At 33.6% G+C, this 19901-nt stretch overlaps 2 protein-coding genes across 4 annotated transcripts in view; one reads left to right on the top strand and one right to left on the bottom strand.

The window, feature by feature from the left end:
- The first annotated feature begins 1545 nt into the window (after nucleotides 1-1545).
- On the top strand, nucleotides 1546-5023 carry LOC143222515 (protein transport protein Sec61 subunit gamma-like). Its single transcript, XM_076449121.1, has 4 exons — nucleotides 1546-1675; nucleotides 2298-2400; nucleotides 3167-3269; nucleotides 4863-5023. Exons 2-4 carry the CDS (start codon nucleotides 2307-2309, stop codon nucleotides 4870-4872), a joined length of 207 nt encoding a protein of 68 aa, XP_076305236.1. The 5' UTR covers nucleotides 1546-1675; nucleotides 2298-2306; the 3' UTR covers nucleotides 4873-5023.
- Nucleotides 5024-12705: 7682 nt separating this feature from the next.
- LOC143222513 (uncharacterized) overlaps nucleotides 12706-19901 on the bottom strand; it is a 56982-nt gene continuing 49786 nt past the window's right edge. For 2 of the 3 annotated variants that reach the window (XM_076449119.1, XM_076449118.1), the window contains exon 2: nucleotides 12706-17412. In XM_076449119.1, coding sequence (XP_076305234.1) covers nucleotides 13845-16529 — 2685 coding nt within the window. In that variant the 5' untranslated portion in view covers nucleotides 16530-17412 and the 3' untranslated portion in view covers nucleotides 12706-13844. Of the gene's footprint in view, nucleotides 17413-18123; nucleotides 18273-19901 lie in introns of all 3 variants that reach the window. The other variant, XM_076449120.1, reaches the window with a different exon arrangement.

Genomic DNA, 19901 nt, shown 5'->3' with positions numbered 1-19901 from the left:
ACAGGCTGCAGCTAACGAATATTATCCTATAACGGACTCTCCGCGTGTTGCGATGGCTAGCTTTTATACTTATTAGGCAAACTTCTCGAAAATTTACTTGGCAACAATATTCAAAAATACGCTAGTGTTTTCGTTAAACATATATTCTTACACTAGAGAATCATCTAAAAATTTAGAGAATATGCGAGAATTGCGCAATGCACATTAAAACTATATGTTATACGCATTAAATTGAAACAAACGTAAATATCAAAATAAATGTATAACAGTAATTCCGTTAGAGCTTTATATAGTGATTATACTGTTTTACAGAATAAACGCAATGTGTGATCTTACAATGAAAAAAACTTCTCGCTTGCATATAGGTATTCTATCAAATTATTGGTATTTAGAAATCTTTAGTTAGTCTTAAATAATATTTTATTCAAGCTTATTTTTGCTTTTTTGACAAATTTTCACAACAAAACCACTGTTAACAATTTTATTCAAGATTTTGTTTTTTATTGACCTACATAAGACTAGACGAAAATCCAAATTCTATCCATGATAGGTTGTTTAACACCGTTTCCATTCTCAGGTGTTGGAGCGTTTTAACTGTGACTTCTTCATATCGATAAAAGGAGTGACATAGGAAACTGATGTTGCAGACTTATTACCATCCTTCCGGTCATTTATCCACTGTATTGAATAAGGAGCTGTTCAGATTGAAAATGCTAAATATCAACATAAACCATAGGGTAAGCTTTCTCAACCATAGTGTTTTACTTAAAGTGATATTTGCAAGAAAGAAACATTTAAAACCTGTAATTAAGAATACAAATTTACTCCACGATTTTTAAGTAGAGGTAGATTTTAACTTTATTCTTGCAGTTGATTAATGAATTTGTTTGTGTACATTTACTATAGATACGTATTTGAAAAAAAAAAATTAATAACTTTCAAAAGTTAGTGTTTATGGGGTGTTATTATCAAAGGCTTTTAAAATTTACAAGAACCACCGTAATGTAGTGAATTTAATTGCACTAAATGCGGAACTTACATCACATTTACTGGAGAAAAATGTGTAGTTACAATTATATTATTTAACCAATGTTGCTTCTGGAGGCCGTAGAAGGCATCATGCTACGACTGATACAGATTGGTCAAATAGTATAGAAGGAATTAGCGATCAAACATTGAACATATTTCGCTTTATATGTATAATATATATATATATATATATATACATTTCTGTAGCTACTACTGTTTTCTTTTTTTCACTTTTGAGTCAAAGCATATTATAATGTTTACTTTCTGTTATTCGATATGTATTTTTACATAATATTTAAATATTGATTAGGAGGCGAAAATATATTTTTGATCACCTTTTGAAAAAGCTTTTTTGACAAAGATTATTCATTATCATTTATATATTAGTCCCATTTGTAAACGTATAAGTAGAAAATACGAAGGTATCTGTGGCTTGAAAAAAATGTTTGCTCAAAACTTTGCCAAGTAAATAAATTATTACCATAGTTTTTAAAGATAATTTTTATTTAAAAGTTTAATTTCTTATATATTTAGAAGCGACCCCCTTTAAATTAATTTCATGTTTCGTGGCACATGCTGACGTTGAAAGGCATTCTGCGACCTCTAACGGTGTGGCTTTTTTCGAAGAAGGATAGAAGTGACCAGGGTAGGAAATTTAAATTTTTTTAAATCTTTTCTTTAAAAAACTCGCTTGGTGTTGAATGTTTAAAATTTCAGTATTTTCTGATATTATTCGTTAATCCTATTAACATCTTCTATATTAACTTCAAGTAATGTTAATAAGTTCCCCTTCAAGTGTTTTACTGGCATTTTGTGAATGGTACTGTTACCATGGTAGGGTTAGTATTAGTATTACGCTGTCCGTAGTTTAAAGTTAAGAAATTCAGTAGTAGCAATACTAGTATAGTAATACTAATAATCATACTAACATTGATAATTTTTAGAATATAAATATCATTGTGTTAATTTTTATTTTAAATTGTTGTATACAAAGAACTTTTTCAAACATTTTTTTTTTTCATAAATTTCTACATTGCCAGTAGTTAAATCAAAAAAACATAACTGTTTTCAACTTTTTAAAATTAACCATTGTCGGCCTTGCAAAGGGCAAAGAACAGTTAATTTGTACATGTATTTTACATGGGGAATGCAGTATGAGAAGATTCATTGTTATGATTTTATGCATTTTGGATGTTTAAAAGGAATGATACTTTCAGAGTTTCAGATGTTTATAGTCATTAAATACGTTCAAAACAAAATTGTTTCAGTGAAGAACTATGGATCAAGTTACTCAGTTAATTGAACCTTGTCATCAGTTTGTGAAGGACTCAATTCGACTTGTGAAAAGGTGCACAAAACCAGACAGAAAAGGTATAGAAGTATTGAATTTGTTAGGTTATTACTGTGCTGTTTTGTATGTCTGTTGTTAACAGTTTTAGAGTATTATTTTACATCTTTTATAGATTTATTGAATAATATCTTAAACTGTAATTTATTAAGTTTGTTGTATTAATTTATTAATAAATTAATGTAATATTCCATTAATATTATATAAGTATTGTTGCAGTTTATTTTGCATTTCTTGGCTTTTTAAACCTGCCAAAATAGATTATGAGAAAAAATATATTTTTATTTACATTCTTATGTTAAAAAATTAACCATATTTCACCACCTACATAGGCAGCTTACCTATATTTTTCTTTAGCTTTCTGTGTTTTCAAAATATTGTTTGATGGTAATAATAATGTCATTTTCACTAGAAAGTTTTAAACTAAAATACTCTAAATTTTAGATTTAATGTTAGTTAATCAATAATAAATAATTTGTTTTCAAAGACTAGACTAAGCAAATCATTATTTAGAAGGTATAGACTTTCATTAAGTTAGATTTTGAGATGACTGAAGTTAGAAAAATATTTATTTTATGTAAATTTTTTTTCATCCAAGAATAACAATAAATGACTAATAATTTAAATATTTGAATATCATGTGATGGAACTTCTAAATCTTTGTGCAATAAAAATAAAAATATTGCATAAATCAAGAAACCCTGATGAGGTTTATAAGTTTAAGAAATACCAGCAAACAATTTGGATACAAAAATAATAAAATCTGTAATTTATGCTTTTTATTCATAGAATTCCAGAAGATTGTCATAGCAACGGCAATTGGATTTGGAATTATGGGTTTTATTGGTTTTTTTGTGAAACTCATCCACATTCCAATCAACAATATTATTGTGTAAGTACATGTGACCTTTTGAAAACTTGAAAGCTAAATTAGATAAACATTAATTTAATTCCTTTTTTATACTTTTTAATTAAAAATGTACATTAATCATGTAGCAGACATACTATGATTTGTTTAAATAGTTATTTTTATTTAGGTTAGACAACATTTTTACAGATATTGCAAATTGAACATATTCCATAGAACTGAAAAAATCAACAACAAATAGAAGTAGAACTTTTTATTGGAAAGTCACTAGTTTTGTCACATCAGATATATTTTTGTTGATATAAGCACCTTTTCTTTCAAGCATCTAAAAGCATATTTCATCATCTTATGATATCAGAATCAGTTGTTTGATGTATTATTAAGACTTTTGATTTTCATTCAAAACTGATAAATACCAGTAAAACAATTATTTTGTCAATGTTAAACACTGAGTAACTGAGTTTATGGTTAATTTTATCACTTTCCCAATACAATGTGAGTATTTATGATTTATATCTAGAATTGATTCACTCTAAATACTTAAAATGCTTGCTTGCTACCAAAGCTTATAAGGTTAGCTAGGAATGTAACATATTTTAGATTGAAATGCTGTTTATATCAGTTACTTAAAATATATCTGTTATAGTGTGTAACTCCTTGTATTGGTGCAAAGCTTGATCTGGTGATTTTGTGTGTCATTACATCTGAATGATAATAACATTTAACGAATCTTTCTTTAAATACCATGATTTAAAAATTAGTCAAACAAAGCCTGAAACTAATTATGTTTCATGCTTAGGGTTTTGAAAAATAATTCATCTACTTGTGTTATTGTAATTTATTTTCATAAACATGCAAGTCTTTTAAATGTTGGATATTTTAACACCTGTCATACAGGCAGATTGGATAACATTTTGTACTAGGTATAGGATCACCAAAAATTGGTCGTGGAAATTGATTGTAGTAACAACAGTAATGATAAAGATTTCACAGCTTTTAAAAAATCAAATTATAGTATAAATGAAGGTATGGCTGCATAAAGATCTATATATTAGGAATGCTAGAGAACTGGCACTGCGTGTGTAAACAGGCTCTTTGGAATGTGTTTACATGATACTGTATCAAGCTAAAACATCAGCTAGTCTGTTGGGTTTGATATTGATCTTATGTAAACTGAAAACTTGTAATGCTCTTTAGATAAAATGGAGAAGTTTTGTACTTCACTGACACTTTTCTTTATTTTGTTACTGGTTATGATTTTTTCGGTTCTTCTGGTATCTTTGCAGTTTGTTCTTCTGTGTTAAACTTTAACTGGTTTGCATCATTGGATAAGGCGGTAAAGCATATTTTCATTAGTAGTATAATGCTGAACATAATTATATGGCTTGCTTTATCAATATAATTAAAGGAATCACTTTCACGAGATTTGTGACTAAAGGTAAACATCGTGCTTTGGCCAGTGATTCTGACCAGTATTATGTTATCCAATTTATAAATACATGTGATGTTAAAAAAAACCATTAGTTTGTAAGGGTTTTGTTAGACTGTTTTACTTAATGGTGTTATGATAAACTAAAACAACGTTTCTTTTAATAGTTTACTTTTTTTTTTCCACAGGGGTACATAAGATCTAAAGCAATCCAGTGTTTTTCCAGACCAACATTATTTTTTTAATATAGAATATTCATAATTGGAAAAATAATGTTATTTGTATTTTTTCCTGTGTAATGGAAACGAGCTCTGTTGGATTACTAATGTTGAATAAATATTTTAATTGACATGTTTTTCTGAATTGTGTATCATTCAGATTACTTATTGCAAAAAGTAGAGATGATGATATAGAAAATGATTTCGTATCACATTAGTAGATGGCGCCACGGCATGTGACTTTATATTGTGATAAACTCGAATTCAGGTTTATCGTTGTTTTTTAAAATCATTTTATGAAAGAAACTAACGATAAAAACATAGAATAATACTCTATAGAACAATACGCGTGTTTCAAAACTTGTCATGAACAGAATACTTTTCTTTGTGAACATGGCTACGGTTGCTCGCTGACAAACTTGAGGGATTATAGTATTTAAGTTTGGAGTTAAACATGGAGCTAAAATTTTAGTGTCGTACCTAAAAACTATAGCACAAGTAAATGTGAAAACGGCTAATCGAAAGATAAAAATATTATAACTATTGTAAATATAATAACGTTTTAGATTTGATTTGTTTTTCAAAATTAATCGGTTTTGCAATGAGTAAAAACGAATTTTAAAACAGTGAAGGCACAACAACCATTTAAAATAAGAAAAACAAAAACGTGTGGTTCAGAACCATAATTTTATATCAAAGTACAATAAGTGTGAGGAGTAACATAAGTTACTTGATTAACATTAGATAAAAAATTGTAAATAAATACAGTGAATTAAAGTCATGACGTGTTAATGTTTGTTTGTTTTGAATTTCACACAAAGCTACTCGAGGGCTATCTGCGCTAGCCGTCCCTAATTTAACAGTGTTAGACTAGAGGGAAGGCAGCTAGTTATCACCACTCATCCACCGTCAACTCTTGGGCAACTCTTTTATCAACGAATAGTGGGATTAACCCCAACATTATAACGTCCACAAGGGCGAGCATGTTTGGTGCGACGGGGATTCGAACGCACCACTCTCAGATTAGGAGTTGAACGTCTTAACCCACCTGGCCATACCGGACCTTTAACTGAATGAAGTAAGGAGAACATAAAAGTCAACAAATTAGACATACAAAAGTAAAAAATTTGTCTGTGAGCAGTGAATAATAACATCCACAAAGAAGGTATAGGAATGTGAGGTATTGGTATTATAACACAAATTATTCACCATAATTATTTTATTACCAGTTACAGCTTTTACAGAAAGGAAGCATTTTAAAAACAGGTACGAAGGTTTAATCACTGGTACGTTCATCCCCCAGGTACCCAGGGTTTAACGGTAAAGAGGATTTTAGCATCTATCTTCTATACGGTTAAAACCGATGTGCTTGAGAATATTTATACTGGTGACTGAAACGTCGTAGACCTGTTTTAAAATATCCCACTGTAAAAAGTGTAACGTGTGATAACGTTATGCATTAATTGACAATAAAAATAACTTTAAAAAGTGCTTTATCAAACAAAAATAAATATAAAAATAAAGACAAGTGTGTTAAAAAATAACTCGTTCTAATAAATAACTTGACGTCACCGAGCTAGTGAATAAAGAAAACCCTAGCTTAACTTTTTTAAAGAGAAAAACCAAGATAGTTGAAGCCAGTATAGAATAGATATAAGGGAAATGGGTCCAGTGTGGCCTGGTGGTTAAGGCACTCGACTCGTAATCCGAGGGTCGTGGGTTCGAATTCCCGTCACACCAGACCTGCTCATCCTTTCAGTCGGGGGGGGGGAGTGTTATAATGTGCCGGTCAACTTTACTATTTGTTGGTAAAAGAGTAGCTCAAGAGTTGGCGGTGGGTGATGATGACTAGCTGACTTGTCTCTAGTATCACACTGCTAAATTAGGGACGGCTAGCGCAGACAGCCCTCGTGTAACTCTGCGCGAGATTCAAACCAAAATAAGTGAAATGTGAGGAAGGAGAAACGGTAAAATATAAAGAAGTGAACATTCTTGTTCAAACGAAGAGATCAAAATCATGATTCAAATATTTAACGTTTTTAGAAGCGTTCTACTTGGGTCACAGTTCAGGAAGCAAATTGTTGTCCAAATATAAAGAAGTCGGAGGTACACTATCAAGCGTTATTGTAATATAATTATTTCTTATTCATGAGATATGTGTTCGTGAACAACGTCTTTAGAGACAACCTACTTATCAGTGGCTCAGCGGCATGTCTGCGGAATTACAACGTTAATAATTGGGTTTCGATGCACGTGGTGGGCAGACCACAAGTAGCTCATTGTGTAGCTTTGTGCTCAATTCAAAACAACAACCTGAGCAGTGCGTATATATATATTTACAGATCGCTGCGTGTAATATAAAGTTCTGTAAAGATTTTGGAAACTGTTCGTCAGTTAGGATATTTGTTTTTTATTTGTTGGTCCAGAAACTAGTGGTATTTATGAGAGTTTGTAGACTTTGGTGTGTAAGTTGTATTTACGGGGCAAATGGCTTATTGTACCGCTTCTTCTGTTAAAGGCTTAAAGTGGAAGGGACTGATAAAGAAACTTTTAATTTATTAATATTCTGATTCGTAATTGCTTTATCAAAGTAAAGTATACATAGTCTTGATAAATGAGGATATGAAAGTGACTGAAATCTATGGTGTAGATGAGAAGAGTTGGTGGGTTTGTTGTTAAGTTATACAAGTTGTACTACGTCTACCACAAGCTTCGAAATCTGATGTTTGGTTATAAACTCTCTGACACACCGCTGGGAGGCCGGTGGGTTTGTTGTTAAGTTATACAAGTTGTACTACGTCTACCACAAGCTTCGAAACCTGATGTTTGGTTATAAACTCTGACACATCGCTGGGAGGTTGGTGGGTTTGCTGTTAAGTTATACAAGTTGTACTACGTCTACCACAAGCTTCGAAACCTGATGTTTGGTTATAAACTCTCTGACACACCGCTGGGAGGTTGGTGGGTTTGTTGTTAAGTTATACAAGTTGTACTACGTCTACCACAAGCTTCGAAACCTGATGTTTGGTTATAAACTCTCTGACACACCGCTGGGAGGTTGGTGGGTTTGTTGTAAAGTTATACAAGTTGTACTACGTCTACCACAAGCTTCGAAACCTGATGTTTGGTTATAAACTCTCTGACACACCGCTGGGAGGCCGGTGGGTTTGTAATGAACTGATATCGATAAAAGACATTCGTGAAAGGAAATATGAATATGTAAAAATATAAAGTTGAGGAAAATGTTCTTGTGAATCAGTATGGAAGAATCAACTAGATCGTAAAAAGGTTTTTAAATTCACTTAATGGTGTTTTTGCCTGCACCAACAATTTCATTAAAATGGTGTTTGTAAAGAGTTGAAACTATTCTTTGGCAGGTGGAGAAAATCAGAATTTTTATATAGCAACATAGTGTTCGGAAGCTCTATTTCTTATCATAATACCACGACGTTTTTTTACGAGAGATCTTTTATTATTCAACAGCAGCTATGGAAGACACTGTTTTATAGTCACTTCGTTTTTACGAGTACCCGCGTTTGTCATAAAGTTATTGTTAAAAGTTTTATATTACGTTACGTCCACTGTCTACAACAACAACAGAATCAACTAGATTCTTCGATGCATCGACTTAAAACTTATGCACTCAGAACTAATTACGGTGTGCCAGAGAAGAGACAGTGCTTCCCTAGTTAGTATACACGTTAGGGACATATTATTTATTTTTGAATTTCGAGTAAAGCTACACGAGGGCTAATTTCGCAGCGTAAGACAAGAAAGAAGGCAGCTAGTCATCACCACCTACCGCCAAATCTTGGGCTACTCTTTTAACAACGAATTGACCGTCACTTATAACGCCCCCACGGCTGAAAGGGCGAACATGTTTCGTGTGACGGGGATTCGAACTTACGACCTTCGGCTTATTAGCCGAGCGCCCTAACCATCTGGCTATGGGTCCATAAAATAACATATTTTACCCATATACGAGGTTGATGAAGATATGGTATTAAAATGATGTGTTAAAAATGCTGCTACAAGTGAACCCATTAGAATACCGTTTAACATACTATAAAACTGGCTATTCCAAAGATAGTGATTAACATCAAGGCAGATGTCCAGCAAGACCATGATGTTTGGGATGCTGATAGACATTTTTTTTTGTAAGTGAGATGTCGCCATTTAATCGTCCGTGTATTATTTCCATGGTGTCTTTAGCAGGTGTCTTGGTGAAAAGTAAACCTACGTTGAGGTCAGCCATAATATCGTCTTTGGATATTATTTGGTCAGAAATGTGGCAAACGAATTCTAGGGAGCTTCTAATTGAATAAGATGTCTTTATCACGATCATTCACGCGCGTTCCAAAAAGACCTATACTGTGTGTACTGTAAAAAAAATTTAAAAATGCTATATTATATAATCATTAAATAGGTCGTCACTTAGTAGGCCATTCATATGAACATCTTCCCTATATAAGAAATAATGATACCAACAAAGCCACAAGTAGACACTTCAATAACTTTCCACTCTGCATCTCTGACTTCTCCAAGTGCTTTTGAATGTTTCTTCTTTCTCTGGTCAAATTAGTGACCACTATGTCTGGCTGAACCTTGAGGTCTGTTGTACGACCATTTAGTCAATGTGTTTCATTAAGGCTATGGGTTAAACCTCACAAAAACAACAACAAATATTAATCTAATACCAGTCAGTCTCGTACATGATACACACAATGTATCATCTCTGTCCTAGATGACTGTAGAAAATTCAACATGGCTTAAATTGCAAAAGCTGTAATGATTGTGATGGACTTTCAATGACATTTGATACCAGTTTTTTAGGAGCATGGAACATAGTTCTGCTAAGTAAATAGCTCACGTTGTGATAATCTATATCCTAAAGAAGATTAATCGTTTAAAATCCAGAAACTGTGTTGGCCAGTGAGAGATGTATGAAGTCAATGTTATGTCCACAAAAAATCCAGTTGTCTTTTAACACCCAAGGCTGATTGACGGCGGCGTTATCGTTCGAAAACAGGCAGTTATTGCTTGGTTACATATGTAATGTAATTAGGTGTATCTGGTCAGCGAGGATCACTGTATAATTCGTAGCGGTCAATTTGTTTCTAAAGGGGATGAAAGGCCATAAATCGTATTTGTTCGACATTCTATTGTCATCACACCGTCTTCAGTGGACTAAATTACTGGCATGATACACTGAGAATCCAATGATTAATGAGGTATCTATCAGATTCAACCCCTCATACCTATTTGAAAAAGTTCGAAGTAGGATCCATTGGGCAATACATTGCAAGTATTAAATCAAATCTTGGGCTGGTCACTGCTTAGTGGTTAGTATGGCTGGTCATTGCTTAGTGGTTAGTATGTTTGATTGCGAAGCTGACCGTCTCTGATTCGTGGTCTAGAGTTATTGCAATCTCTGCTCTTTGGGGCCCCTGGTTGTGGCATAAGAGTTTGAGTCAAATCTCACTGCTTTATTAGAGTATCCTAAAATTTAGCGTTGAGTGTTGTTGCTTAACTGCATCTTCTTTAGTCTATCAGTTCAAAATTATAGACAGCGCACGTATTGCTTGTACAGCTACGTAAGAATATCCGAAACAAAAGAAAAATTAACAAATATAATTATGTTCAATCGATATTGCGACATACTCACGGATGTGGCGCATTCCTGTCCACTGTTGAACGTAACCACGATATTAATAAATGTTTCATGCACGTGACTTTGAACAATGTGTCCTATTCGTTGGCAATACCTATCAGTGGTGATACTTTTGTTTCCAGAGGTGCGCGTGCTGTTGAATGTTTTCTTTCGCTCTCTCAATTCTGGGTTGAAACGGGATACTGTCTTAACAGATACTCTTATCAATTTTACCATATCCTGGAGGGATAACTCTGGATTGTGGGCTGCCATTGTTGTATCGACTGTGAATACATTTGTTCGTGCCATTCAGACAATTGTGTTCACAGCTGTTTGTTTCTTTTCGGATGTTGGGTTAATGTTATTACAGACAATCTATGATAGCTGTTCCTAATTTCAAATTAAGAGTCTAGAAGGAAAGCAGCTTCCTAAAAGCACCCACCGCTAATTCTATTTAATGTAACAGTAGAGATTTGATTGACAACTTTATAATATCTAATTAAACAGTGCGGATTTGACTGACAACTTTATAATATGTAATTAAACAAGTGGGGATTTGACTGACAAATTTATAATATCTAATAGAACAGTGGGGATTTGATTGACAACTTTATAATATTTAATCGAACGGTGGGAATTTGATAGAAAACCTTATAATGTATCCCAAGTGTGGGGTGCGGTGTTTCTTTTCGCTACGAGTACGCGATCAATTCACCGCAGACTCACAGTCCGCAACGCTCACTACTGGATTACGTTTGCCGCTTTTTAGATGGATCTTATTAATTACGTAGAGCGTCCTGTGACCAGGCGTAGTGCGCAGATTGGTTTCACGGAACAGTAGCTAAATACGGAAGTTTTTGGACACTCATTGTAGATGTGTGTTTCTTTAATAACAAACTAATAAAATAAATATATGTTGTCAAACTTGATATTTAAATACAATAATTTATAAAAGTTTACATAATTTAAAGTATCCATATAAAAATGTATACATTTCTATCGCTAACACAATTTGCAAGATACGCGTCTTTGAGAAATGGAAGTTTGTTTTTGAATCATAACTGACAGTTTTAAAATAATAAATAATACATTTATTTAAGCGGTTGATACTTCAGTTTAATAATGTTTTAAACTTATCAACGTTTCTCTTTAATTTAAAGATTACTTAAAAGCTCAGTGGCCAGACGATAACATGTCGGACTGTGAATATATCATCCGTATTTCTCGTCCTCTTACCACGGAGAGAAAGAGAGAGAGAAGAAAAAAAAAGAAATAAAACTGTGATTTCATTCTGTGGGCATGCATGTATTATATGAGTGACCGTGTAATCACTCTGTTTCGATTAGATCAGAATAGTCTAAGAGCTAGTGGTAAGTTCTGTTGACTTGCTGCCCTACGTTTAATTCAGAGAAAACTAGTGCAGACAGACCTTGGGTGATCTTCTTGCACGAATAATTAAAAACAAACTAAGAAACAATGTATGTACATATATAAATGTTTGTTCTGTCAGTAAATTACAGCACCTTTTAGGTTCATCCGATTCGGGTTTTAAAATAAGGAGAGAGGTTCAGTGGCACAGCGGTATGTCTGCAAAGTTTTACTTCTATAAATCGGGTTCGATACCCGTCGTGAGCAGAGCACAGATAGCCCTTTCTGTAGCTTTGTGCTTCATAACAAACAAGAACGAAGAGGTTCAACTTGTCGAATATATTTTTTTTTTTAGTTTTTAGATATGATAATTCTCGGAAAGACATTTTTGTGATATTGGCTGGCAGTGGCCAATTGATTAGCATGCTCAGACTGTTAGACCGAGGAATCATGGTTCGCGACCCGATGCCGCAAAACCAAACAACAAAGAAAACACGCATTGAGTGAGCTATAAAAGAGATAAGTTCCCACTCACTGGCCAACCAAACAAGAACAAGCGAATATCTGACAGTGAATATTGTGGACTGGCTGTCCTTTCTCTGTCAGTTCAAAATTAAGATAGGCTATTCGCAGATAACATTTTATGTAGTTTTGCAAGAAAAGTTTATAACAAAACATCCTATGCATGAATTTTGTAAACTCTTGTCGTTTCGTCCTTGTGTCGTATAATATTTCACACAAACTGAAAACATCATATTATATTTACTAACCTATATAGCATTCCTATAGTCAAAATTGGTCATTACTAAATATATTTATTGGTCTCATTGTGTACAAACATTGTATCATTTTCATACAGATTGGTATCAGGCCAACATTTATAATATAATGCTTGACTTTATAAACACTGCGCTTTAAGAACTAGTTCCGATTCGTTCTAGGCCTGATTATGTTTGTTAATTAAAACCTGTTACCAGTAGTAAAATATTTAACAAAAAATATGGTATTTAAAGCGTTTTATTTTTATGGAGAAAATCTTGAAAATAGTTAGCAAAGGAACTGTTAAAAACAACAATGATTTCTAAATCGGTAATAATATATAATCCAGTAGGGTACATTCAATGTTCTAACACCTGTTTAGCATCAGCGTTGTAATTATAATTAAAAAACAATTGAGGATAACTGCATTACACATAAAGTATAAAACTAAGAGAAATAGGTAATTAAGATATATGTGTAATTGTAGCTACCACTTATGGTAAACAATCTAAACTGGTATCACGTACAGTTGACAGAAACTTTTAACAGAAACGTTATATTTAACTAGCAGTTTCAACTTCTTTTAAATCGTGACCTATGATTTTGTTCGAATGGAGTTTTAAAATCAAGTTAAAAAATTCAGCCATTAAGAGCATTTCAATACGAACAGATTGTCTAGAGTTCACGTATTACAAAATGACTATTCAATCATTATCACTTCATTGTTTAATACAAAAATACCTTAGTAATTCGTCTGGTTTTTGAAACATATAAACATTACAGATATTTATAACTGTGATGAAGAGCTTAAATAAAGAAGGCCCCTTAGGTTAGCAAGGACATGTTATTTTATTTTATCATTCAATATGTAATTGAAAGTATGAAATATTTTACCTCACTGATAAGCAAAAAGGGCCGTGAATCAATTTATCCTTACTAGCTTAAAACGATTTATACATAGAGCCAAGATTGAATCTCATAATTTTTATAACATTTTTATATAATACTAGCTAAGTATTAACGTGTGTTATTTGGATCCAAGGAGAAAAAAACATCTGACAACACTAATTATGACGTAGTTAATCAATGATTTCTATGTTTGTGATCTTATTTTATGAAGTCGTGGGATAACTCAACAAAATATATTATATTTAAATTCGAGATCGTACAAACAATCACGAGGCCGCGTGCTCGCTGACGCAGATTTGCCCATTTTCTCCAGGAAGTTGCGAAAGCATATCCTGAAGTTGTGGCTCGGGTATTGCGTCTTTAGTTGGATCTTTGTGAATATCTCCATTTTCCATTAGATAATAGAGTTTGTTTCCAAGTCCGTGATGTGTTTCTGTCTTGAGGTCCACAGTTCCTTCTGAAATGGTCAGGATTGACACCTCGTCTCGCTGCGGACAATAAGAGATACTGCTGCTACTCCTGTGTACATCACATCCAGTAGCATCAGGTCGTTTTCGACACCTGAATACTGCTATGACAACCAGTAGCCCAATCAGTACCACTAGGATGCCTCCAATTAAACTAGATGGCAGTATAATAGCAATAGTTTTATCGTTATTATGTGCTAAGTTATGCGGAGTTGCTACAGGCGAAAAATAAAATTCTTTAGAAGTTGAGAGACGTTTTTGGTATCCTTCTGTTGTCGGACCTAAGCCTAATGCTTGAGAAAATTTTTTATTTTTCTCCGAGATTTTGTCTTTATTATTCAGACTTATAGAAGAAAGTGTGCTGTAAATATAACTTGTATTAATTTTAATGGAATTAGTTGTTTCTTTGTGCGAGGAAGCCGTATTTGTATGTATGTTTTCTGTCACAGTATTTTCTACATAACTTTGGTTAGAGTTTTCATGTAACTTACCATCGTCTTCATCAAATGTGACATTTCTCTGTTCTGGGCTGTTCCTTCCCCCCGCATGTTTTCCTCGTTGTTTATTGTCATTGAAGACTTGGTGCGAATAGGTAAACGTCACAGTCGTCGAAATATTATCCCCAAATCCATTCGTGCTTGTGTACGCGGGAAACGTTTCTTCCATTAGTACCTTTGTTGAACTTGGCGTCATGCTTACTGGTACAAAAGGTCCATATGGATAGATTCTTGCCATGAAATGACCCGTGGTAGTTACGCTTTCAGACGTTTTAATGCTTTTGTATTCCATAGTAGTTCCTAGCTCTAACGCTGATGTAGTAGTAACAATAAAGTCATTTTCGGTTAATAGCATGATAGGCTTATATTCTAGCTCAGTAGGTGAAGCACATTTAATATCATAGCTACGAAAAAACTGAATACTTGTCGTTTTTAACCATTTAGTCATCCACAAAATATTCCGATCACAGTGCCATCTGTTCCCACTCATTTTAATTACTTTTATTAAAGGGAAAAAAGAAGGTAGGTCTGGCCGTAGAGAAATTAATTTGTTATGCATGATGTTAAGTTCTTTCAGTTTTCGAAGACCGTGCAGACCGCGCGTGGAGTTTAGAATTTCAACTGAAAAATGGGCGCTGTCATACAACTCAAGGGTTTCCAGGTTCTTCAGGGTGTCGAAGACTGAATCGTCAAATTCAATAAACGTAGAAGTACGAGATATCTGAAGAGTTTTTAGGGAAGTTAAACCAGTGAAACACTGAGAGTCCAAAATCCTTAATTTATTTTGCGAAAGATCTAAGCTTTCTAAACTTGTTAAATTCGCAAAAATTCCCTTGGTCAAGTTCTGAATTTTATTTGCTTGCAAGTCAAGAATTTTTAGTCGAATTAGGTCACAAAATGCACAAACTTCCAGTTCTTCAATATCGTTCCTCTGCAGAAAAAGCTGTTCCAAGTTATTCAGTCCACGAAAGCTGTGGGCAGGAAGATTTTTCACGTGGTTTTCTTCGATGTACAAAGCACTCAGACAAGATGGTAAGTTAGAAGGAATCTTCTCAAGAAGATTACCATTCAGCCATAAACGCACGAGATATTCCAATCTGCCAAAGGCATCATTTTCTATTTTTGTTATGTTGTTATCGTCAAGGACAAGAAGACCAAGGTAAGGATAGCTGTCAAAGTCCCCGGCTCCTATTTGTGAAATATTGTTCTTGGCCAATCTCAGATCCCGTACAAACCTTGTCAGACTCTGTGGTACATGTTTCAACCCTACGTGAGAGAAGTCAATATATTGGAGTCTGGAGCCAAAAAAATCAAGACGTGACAACTGGGTTAAGGGGTTGTTGCTGAGAATTAAGTGGGCAAGGTTAGTCAGGTGTTGGAAAGCCCCCACCTCTATGTTAGAGATATTATTAGAATCCAAGTTAAGATATTGAACCTTGTGAAGACCGTCTAGACTTGATGATGTTATTGTGGTTAGTTTGTTGTCCCTAAGATTCAATTGTTCTACCAGCTTTAAGTCTTGAAAAGCCTCCTCAGTACTGGTTAGTTTGTTGGAAGATAAATCTAAGTATCGCAGATCATTCAGTCCAAGAAAAATGGCGACATTTAGTCCTTCTAAAAGATTTAGACTTAACTCTAATCGCTGAAGATTTTTTAATCCAAGGAAAGTCCCGTTTTCGATGTAACGAATTTTGGACTGATGGATTTTAAGCTCTTGCAATTCAGTCAATTTCTTCAGAACTTTATTTGATAAAGTTGGAATTATATAGTTTCGCAATTCAAGTCTCACAGCTGACGTAGGTATGTTAGAAGGCATGTGCCACAATCCATCGCCAACGCAACTCACAAACTGTTCCTTGTCGTCACAAAAACAAGAGCTTGGACAGTCAAGTTCAGAGTTCACTAAGAACAATGGATAAATCAATAAGAAACACAGGATTCCAAGTAATGGTTTTCTACCTTCATTATTCAACAAATAGAATGCCATGGTTGAAAATTCTGACCACTTAAACCTCTTTACATTTAAAATGCAAAGAAGCAGTTGTTATTACTATTTTTACTTATTGTATATTTAAACCTTCACATTTTTTCTTGTATTAGCTGTCGAGTAACGGAGGAAAAGTGTTTCTACAGAACAGTAATACGAGCAACCACATCGCCTATCGGTTCTCTTAATACACCCACCTCCGCTAACACAAACTCAGTGGTTTCCGGGTACGTATTTCCGGTGGAAAACATAAACTTAGCTTTTTTTTTTTCTATATTGAATTGTATTCATTCACTCAATCTGTCTGTTTATTCACTTAAACCTCATTTCCCGTCGTTAGCTTTCAGTATCGGAAGTGTTAGGTTTTTAGTGTGCCAACCAATAACTTGTGATGATCGTTAAACCAAACGTCGATTACTGAAAACAGTCGAATTAATTTAAAGACATCTACAGGATAGCTTTTCTTACAACATATTGAGCAGATTGTAGATACATAGAAGGGAATATTATTAATAGGTTTTTAACGGTTGCCTAAAGGTACAATAAGTTAATAATCAGTGAAATACTAAAAAAATCTATTTATCTATCTTCACGAGTTAGCTGCAGTCATGCGCTTCTAAGCTATATTGGAAAGCGAAAGTTACATTAATTAGATGAAGCCAGTTATACCTTCCTCAACACTATACAGCCACCCATATAAGTTCATTATTTAACTTCACATTTTATAGTGGACCAAACTGAATCTTCAAGATGGTTCTGTTATTTAACCAGACTGATGATGACATAGCTGTACTCAGCTTCTTGTTTAGTTTTATCCGCTTCTTCGCCAGTGGTTCAGATGTGTTTAAATAGTAGTTCATGATATTTCATCATCATTCGTAACCTAGAAATACATAAGAAAAGGAAGGCTCTTAAAACAAATATTTTGCAATGATACAGATACAACTGATAAAATGAAGAAATACTTTGATATTTTGTTTGATCTCACTCTTCCTTCGTAATTATTACTATTTATTTGATAATTGAATTATTCTATACAATATACTTTATCAGATGAAGTTTATTATTATTGCAAATTAAAAGGAAAATAAAGTAAATATGTTCGAAACTCCATTCATATACATTTTTCAAGATGCATCATGAAGAGACTAAAGATTCTTTTTGGGATGTTTATAGAGGGAAATAAAAGATGAATCAAGTAACAAAGTAGCTTCCACCATTTTTAATAATATATACATTTTTTGATACAGTTTTACCTCCATTTCAGTGGATAATACAATGACATATTTTTCAGGTATGTTAGTTTCCATAACGAGACATCAAAACAAAAAAGTCATATCACTTGTAGGAATTTTGTAATCCACTTTAAGGTTAGGAATTAACTTTTTTCTTATCTTCTTGTATATAAAACAGAACTGGAAAACATTCTCGAAAGGATCAATTATTTAATTTTATTTTATTAGACAGTACGTTTTAGGAATTTGTTTGTTTTTAGAAAGAAACATTATTCTTGACAAAAAAACTATTAATATTATAAAATATGTAAAGCAAGACCCCTCAAGTGTAATTCACAGAAAAAAATATTTTTTATCACTTTAATTTCCAACAAAGAAGAGGCTCGGCATGGCCAGGTGGTTAAAGCACTCGACTCGTAATCAGAGGGTCGCGGGTTCGAATCTCCTTCACACCAAGCATGTTCGTCCTTTCATCCGTGGAAGCGTTATAATATGACGGTCAATTCCACTGAAACAAGCAGAAAAATTCGTTGGTAAGAGAGTAGCCCAAGAGTTGGCGGTGGGTGGTGATGACTAGCTGCCTTCCCTCTAGTCTTAAACTGCTAAATTAGGGTCGGGCTAGCGCAGATAGCCCTCGAGTAGCTTTGCGCGAAATTCAAAAACAAACAAACCAACAAAAAAGGCATAAAATAAACCAATTATAAAAAGGAAAAACAATTTTCGAGGAACAAAAATAATTTCTATCAGTGCTTCAGATAACACTTGAAAAAAAAAAACAACGAAACATTTTCGAGGAACAAAAATAATTTTGATCGGCAGCCTCAGACAAGATAACAAGTACAACATGTAGTAGAGGCATGCGTGCTTTTGTGATGTTTTCGTTAAGATAGTGGAATGGTTAGATTCATATTTTAAACAATTCTTTATAAATATTTCGAAAGCTGTGGACTGGTGAATTAAAGCTTATTTCAGGACATTTGTCATAGATTGGTACATTCAAGACTATTTTATTGTGGATTAGTAAGTTCAGGACTCTTTTAATTCTTTCTTTCTAGACTAGTAAACTCAGGACTGTTTCAAATCTTTCTTTGTGGATAGATATACTCAATGTTGTTTTGAATCTTTCACTGTGTTGCAAGATGTGAGAGTTCTCGACGTATTCATCTTCTGCTCGATAGAAAGATCGCTGATAAAAAGTGTTAAAACTGAATTCTTTGAATTAAGATTAAATACTTTTATATCTTTCAGTATTAATCGCATATCTTACCAAAAAGTCTAAAGTATATGGAGTTTCAAAACGTATTTAGAAAATAGAATTTCCTACACAAAATTTAACCTTTGGTAACACATCTATTTCTTTACAGCATGCGTTTACTTAGTATATCCAGCTTGTGAGAAGCAGTGGTGTGAGAACTGTACTAACTAAACTATATAATACACAATTGTTTACACATTTTCTTTCTTTTCAGGGTTTCATTTCTTCTAAAGGACACGGGCCCGGCATGGGCAGGTGGTTAAGGCACTCGGCTCGTAATCAGAGGGTTGCGGGTTCGAATCTCCTTCACACTAAGTATGCTCGCCTTTTCAGCCGTGGGGGTGTTGTAATGTGACGGCCAATCCAACTATTCCTTGGTAAAAGTGTAGCCCAAGAGTTGGAGGTGGGTGGTGATGACTAGCTGTCTTCTCTCTAGTCTCACACTGCTAAATTATGAACCGTTAGCGCAGATAGCCTTTTGTAGCTTTGAGCTAAATTCAGTAAACAAACAACCTCAAAGACACTTTTTACAAGCACTATGTAACTAAATCTTCCATTTTCGAGACTATTTATTTAAAAACGTTGACCAAACAACAGATGAATGTGATCTGAAGAGTGATTGGCTAAAATGTTTTTATCAATTACAAAGTTACAAATACGCTAGTTTCCATCACACACACATAAGTCATGTGCTTTAACTACTATAAGTACATCAGGAAAATTTCTATATCTCAGGACAGAAAAAAACCCTTCACGGGACTCGAGGAGATGTTTTTTAACCTTATTTTAACCGTAAGATATCTGTGTATAGCTCAAAACTAGTTATGTATTGAGATTTCTATATGAAAATGAATTATCCATCAATATTATAATACAAGAACC

The sequence above is a fragment of the Tachypleus tridentatus genome, chromosome 8, assembly GCF_004210375.1.
Source record: "Tachypleus tridentatus isolate NWPU-2018 chromosome 8, ASM421037v1, whole genome shotgun sequence".
Lineage (NCBI taxonomy): Eukaryota > Metazoa > Arthropoda > Merostomata > Xiphosura > Limulidae > Tachypleus > Tachypleus tridentatus.
Note: the sequence above shows the minus strand (reverse complement) of the source record. Positions and strands in the feature narration are given on the sequence as shown.

Bases quoted from the DNA above. Each gene is read 5' to 3' on its own strand.
- LOC143222515 (XM_076449121.1), top strand. From the start codon at position 2,307: ATGGATCAAGTTACTCAGTTAATTGAACCTTGTCATCAGTTTGTGAAG. The intron at 2,401-3,166 runs GTATAGAAGTAT...TTTTATTCATAG, and splicing joins CACAAAACCAGACAGAAAAG to AATTCCAGAAGATTGTCATA.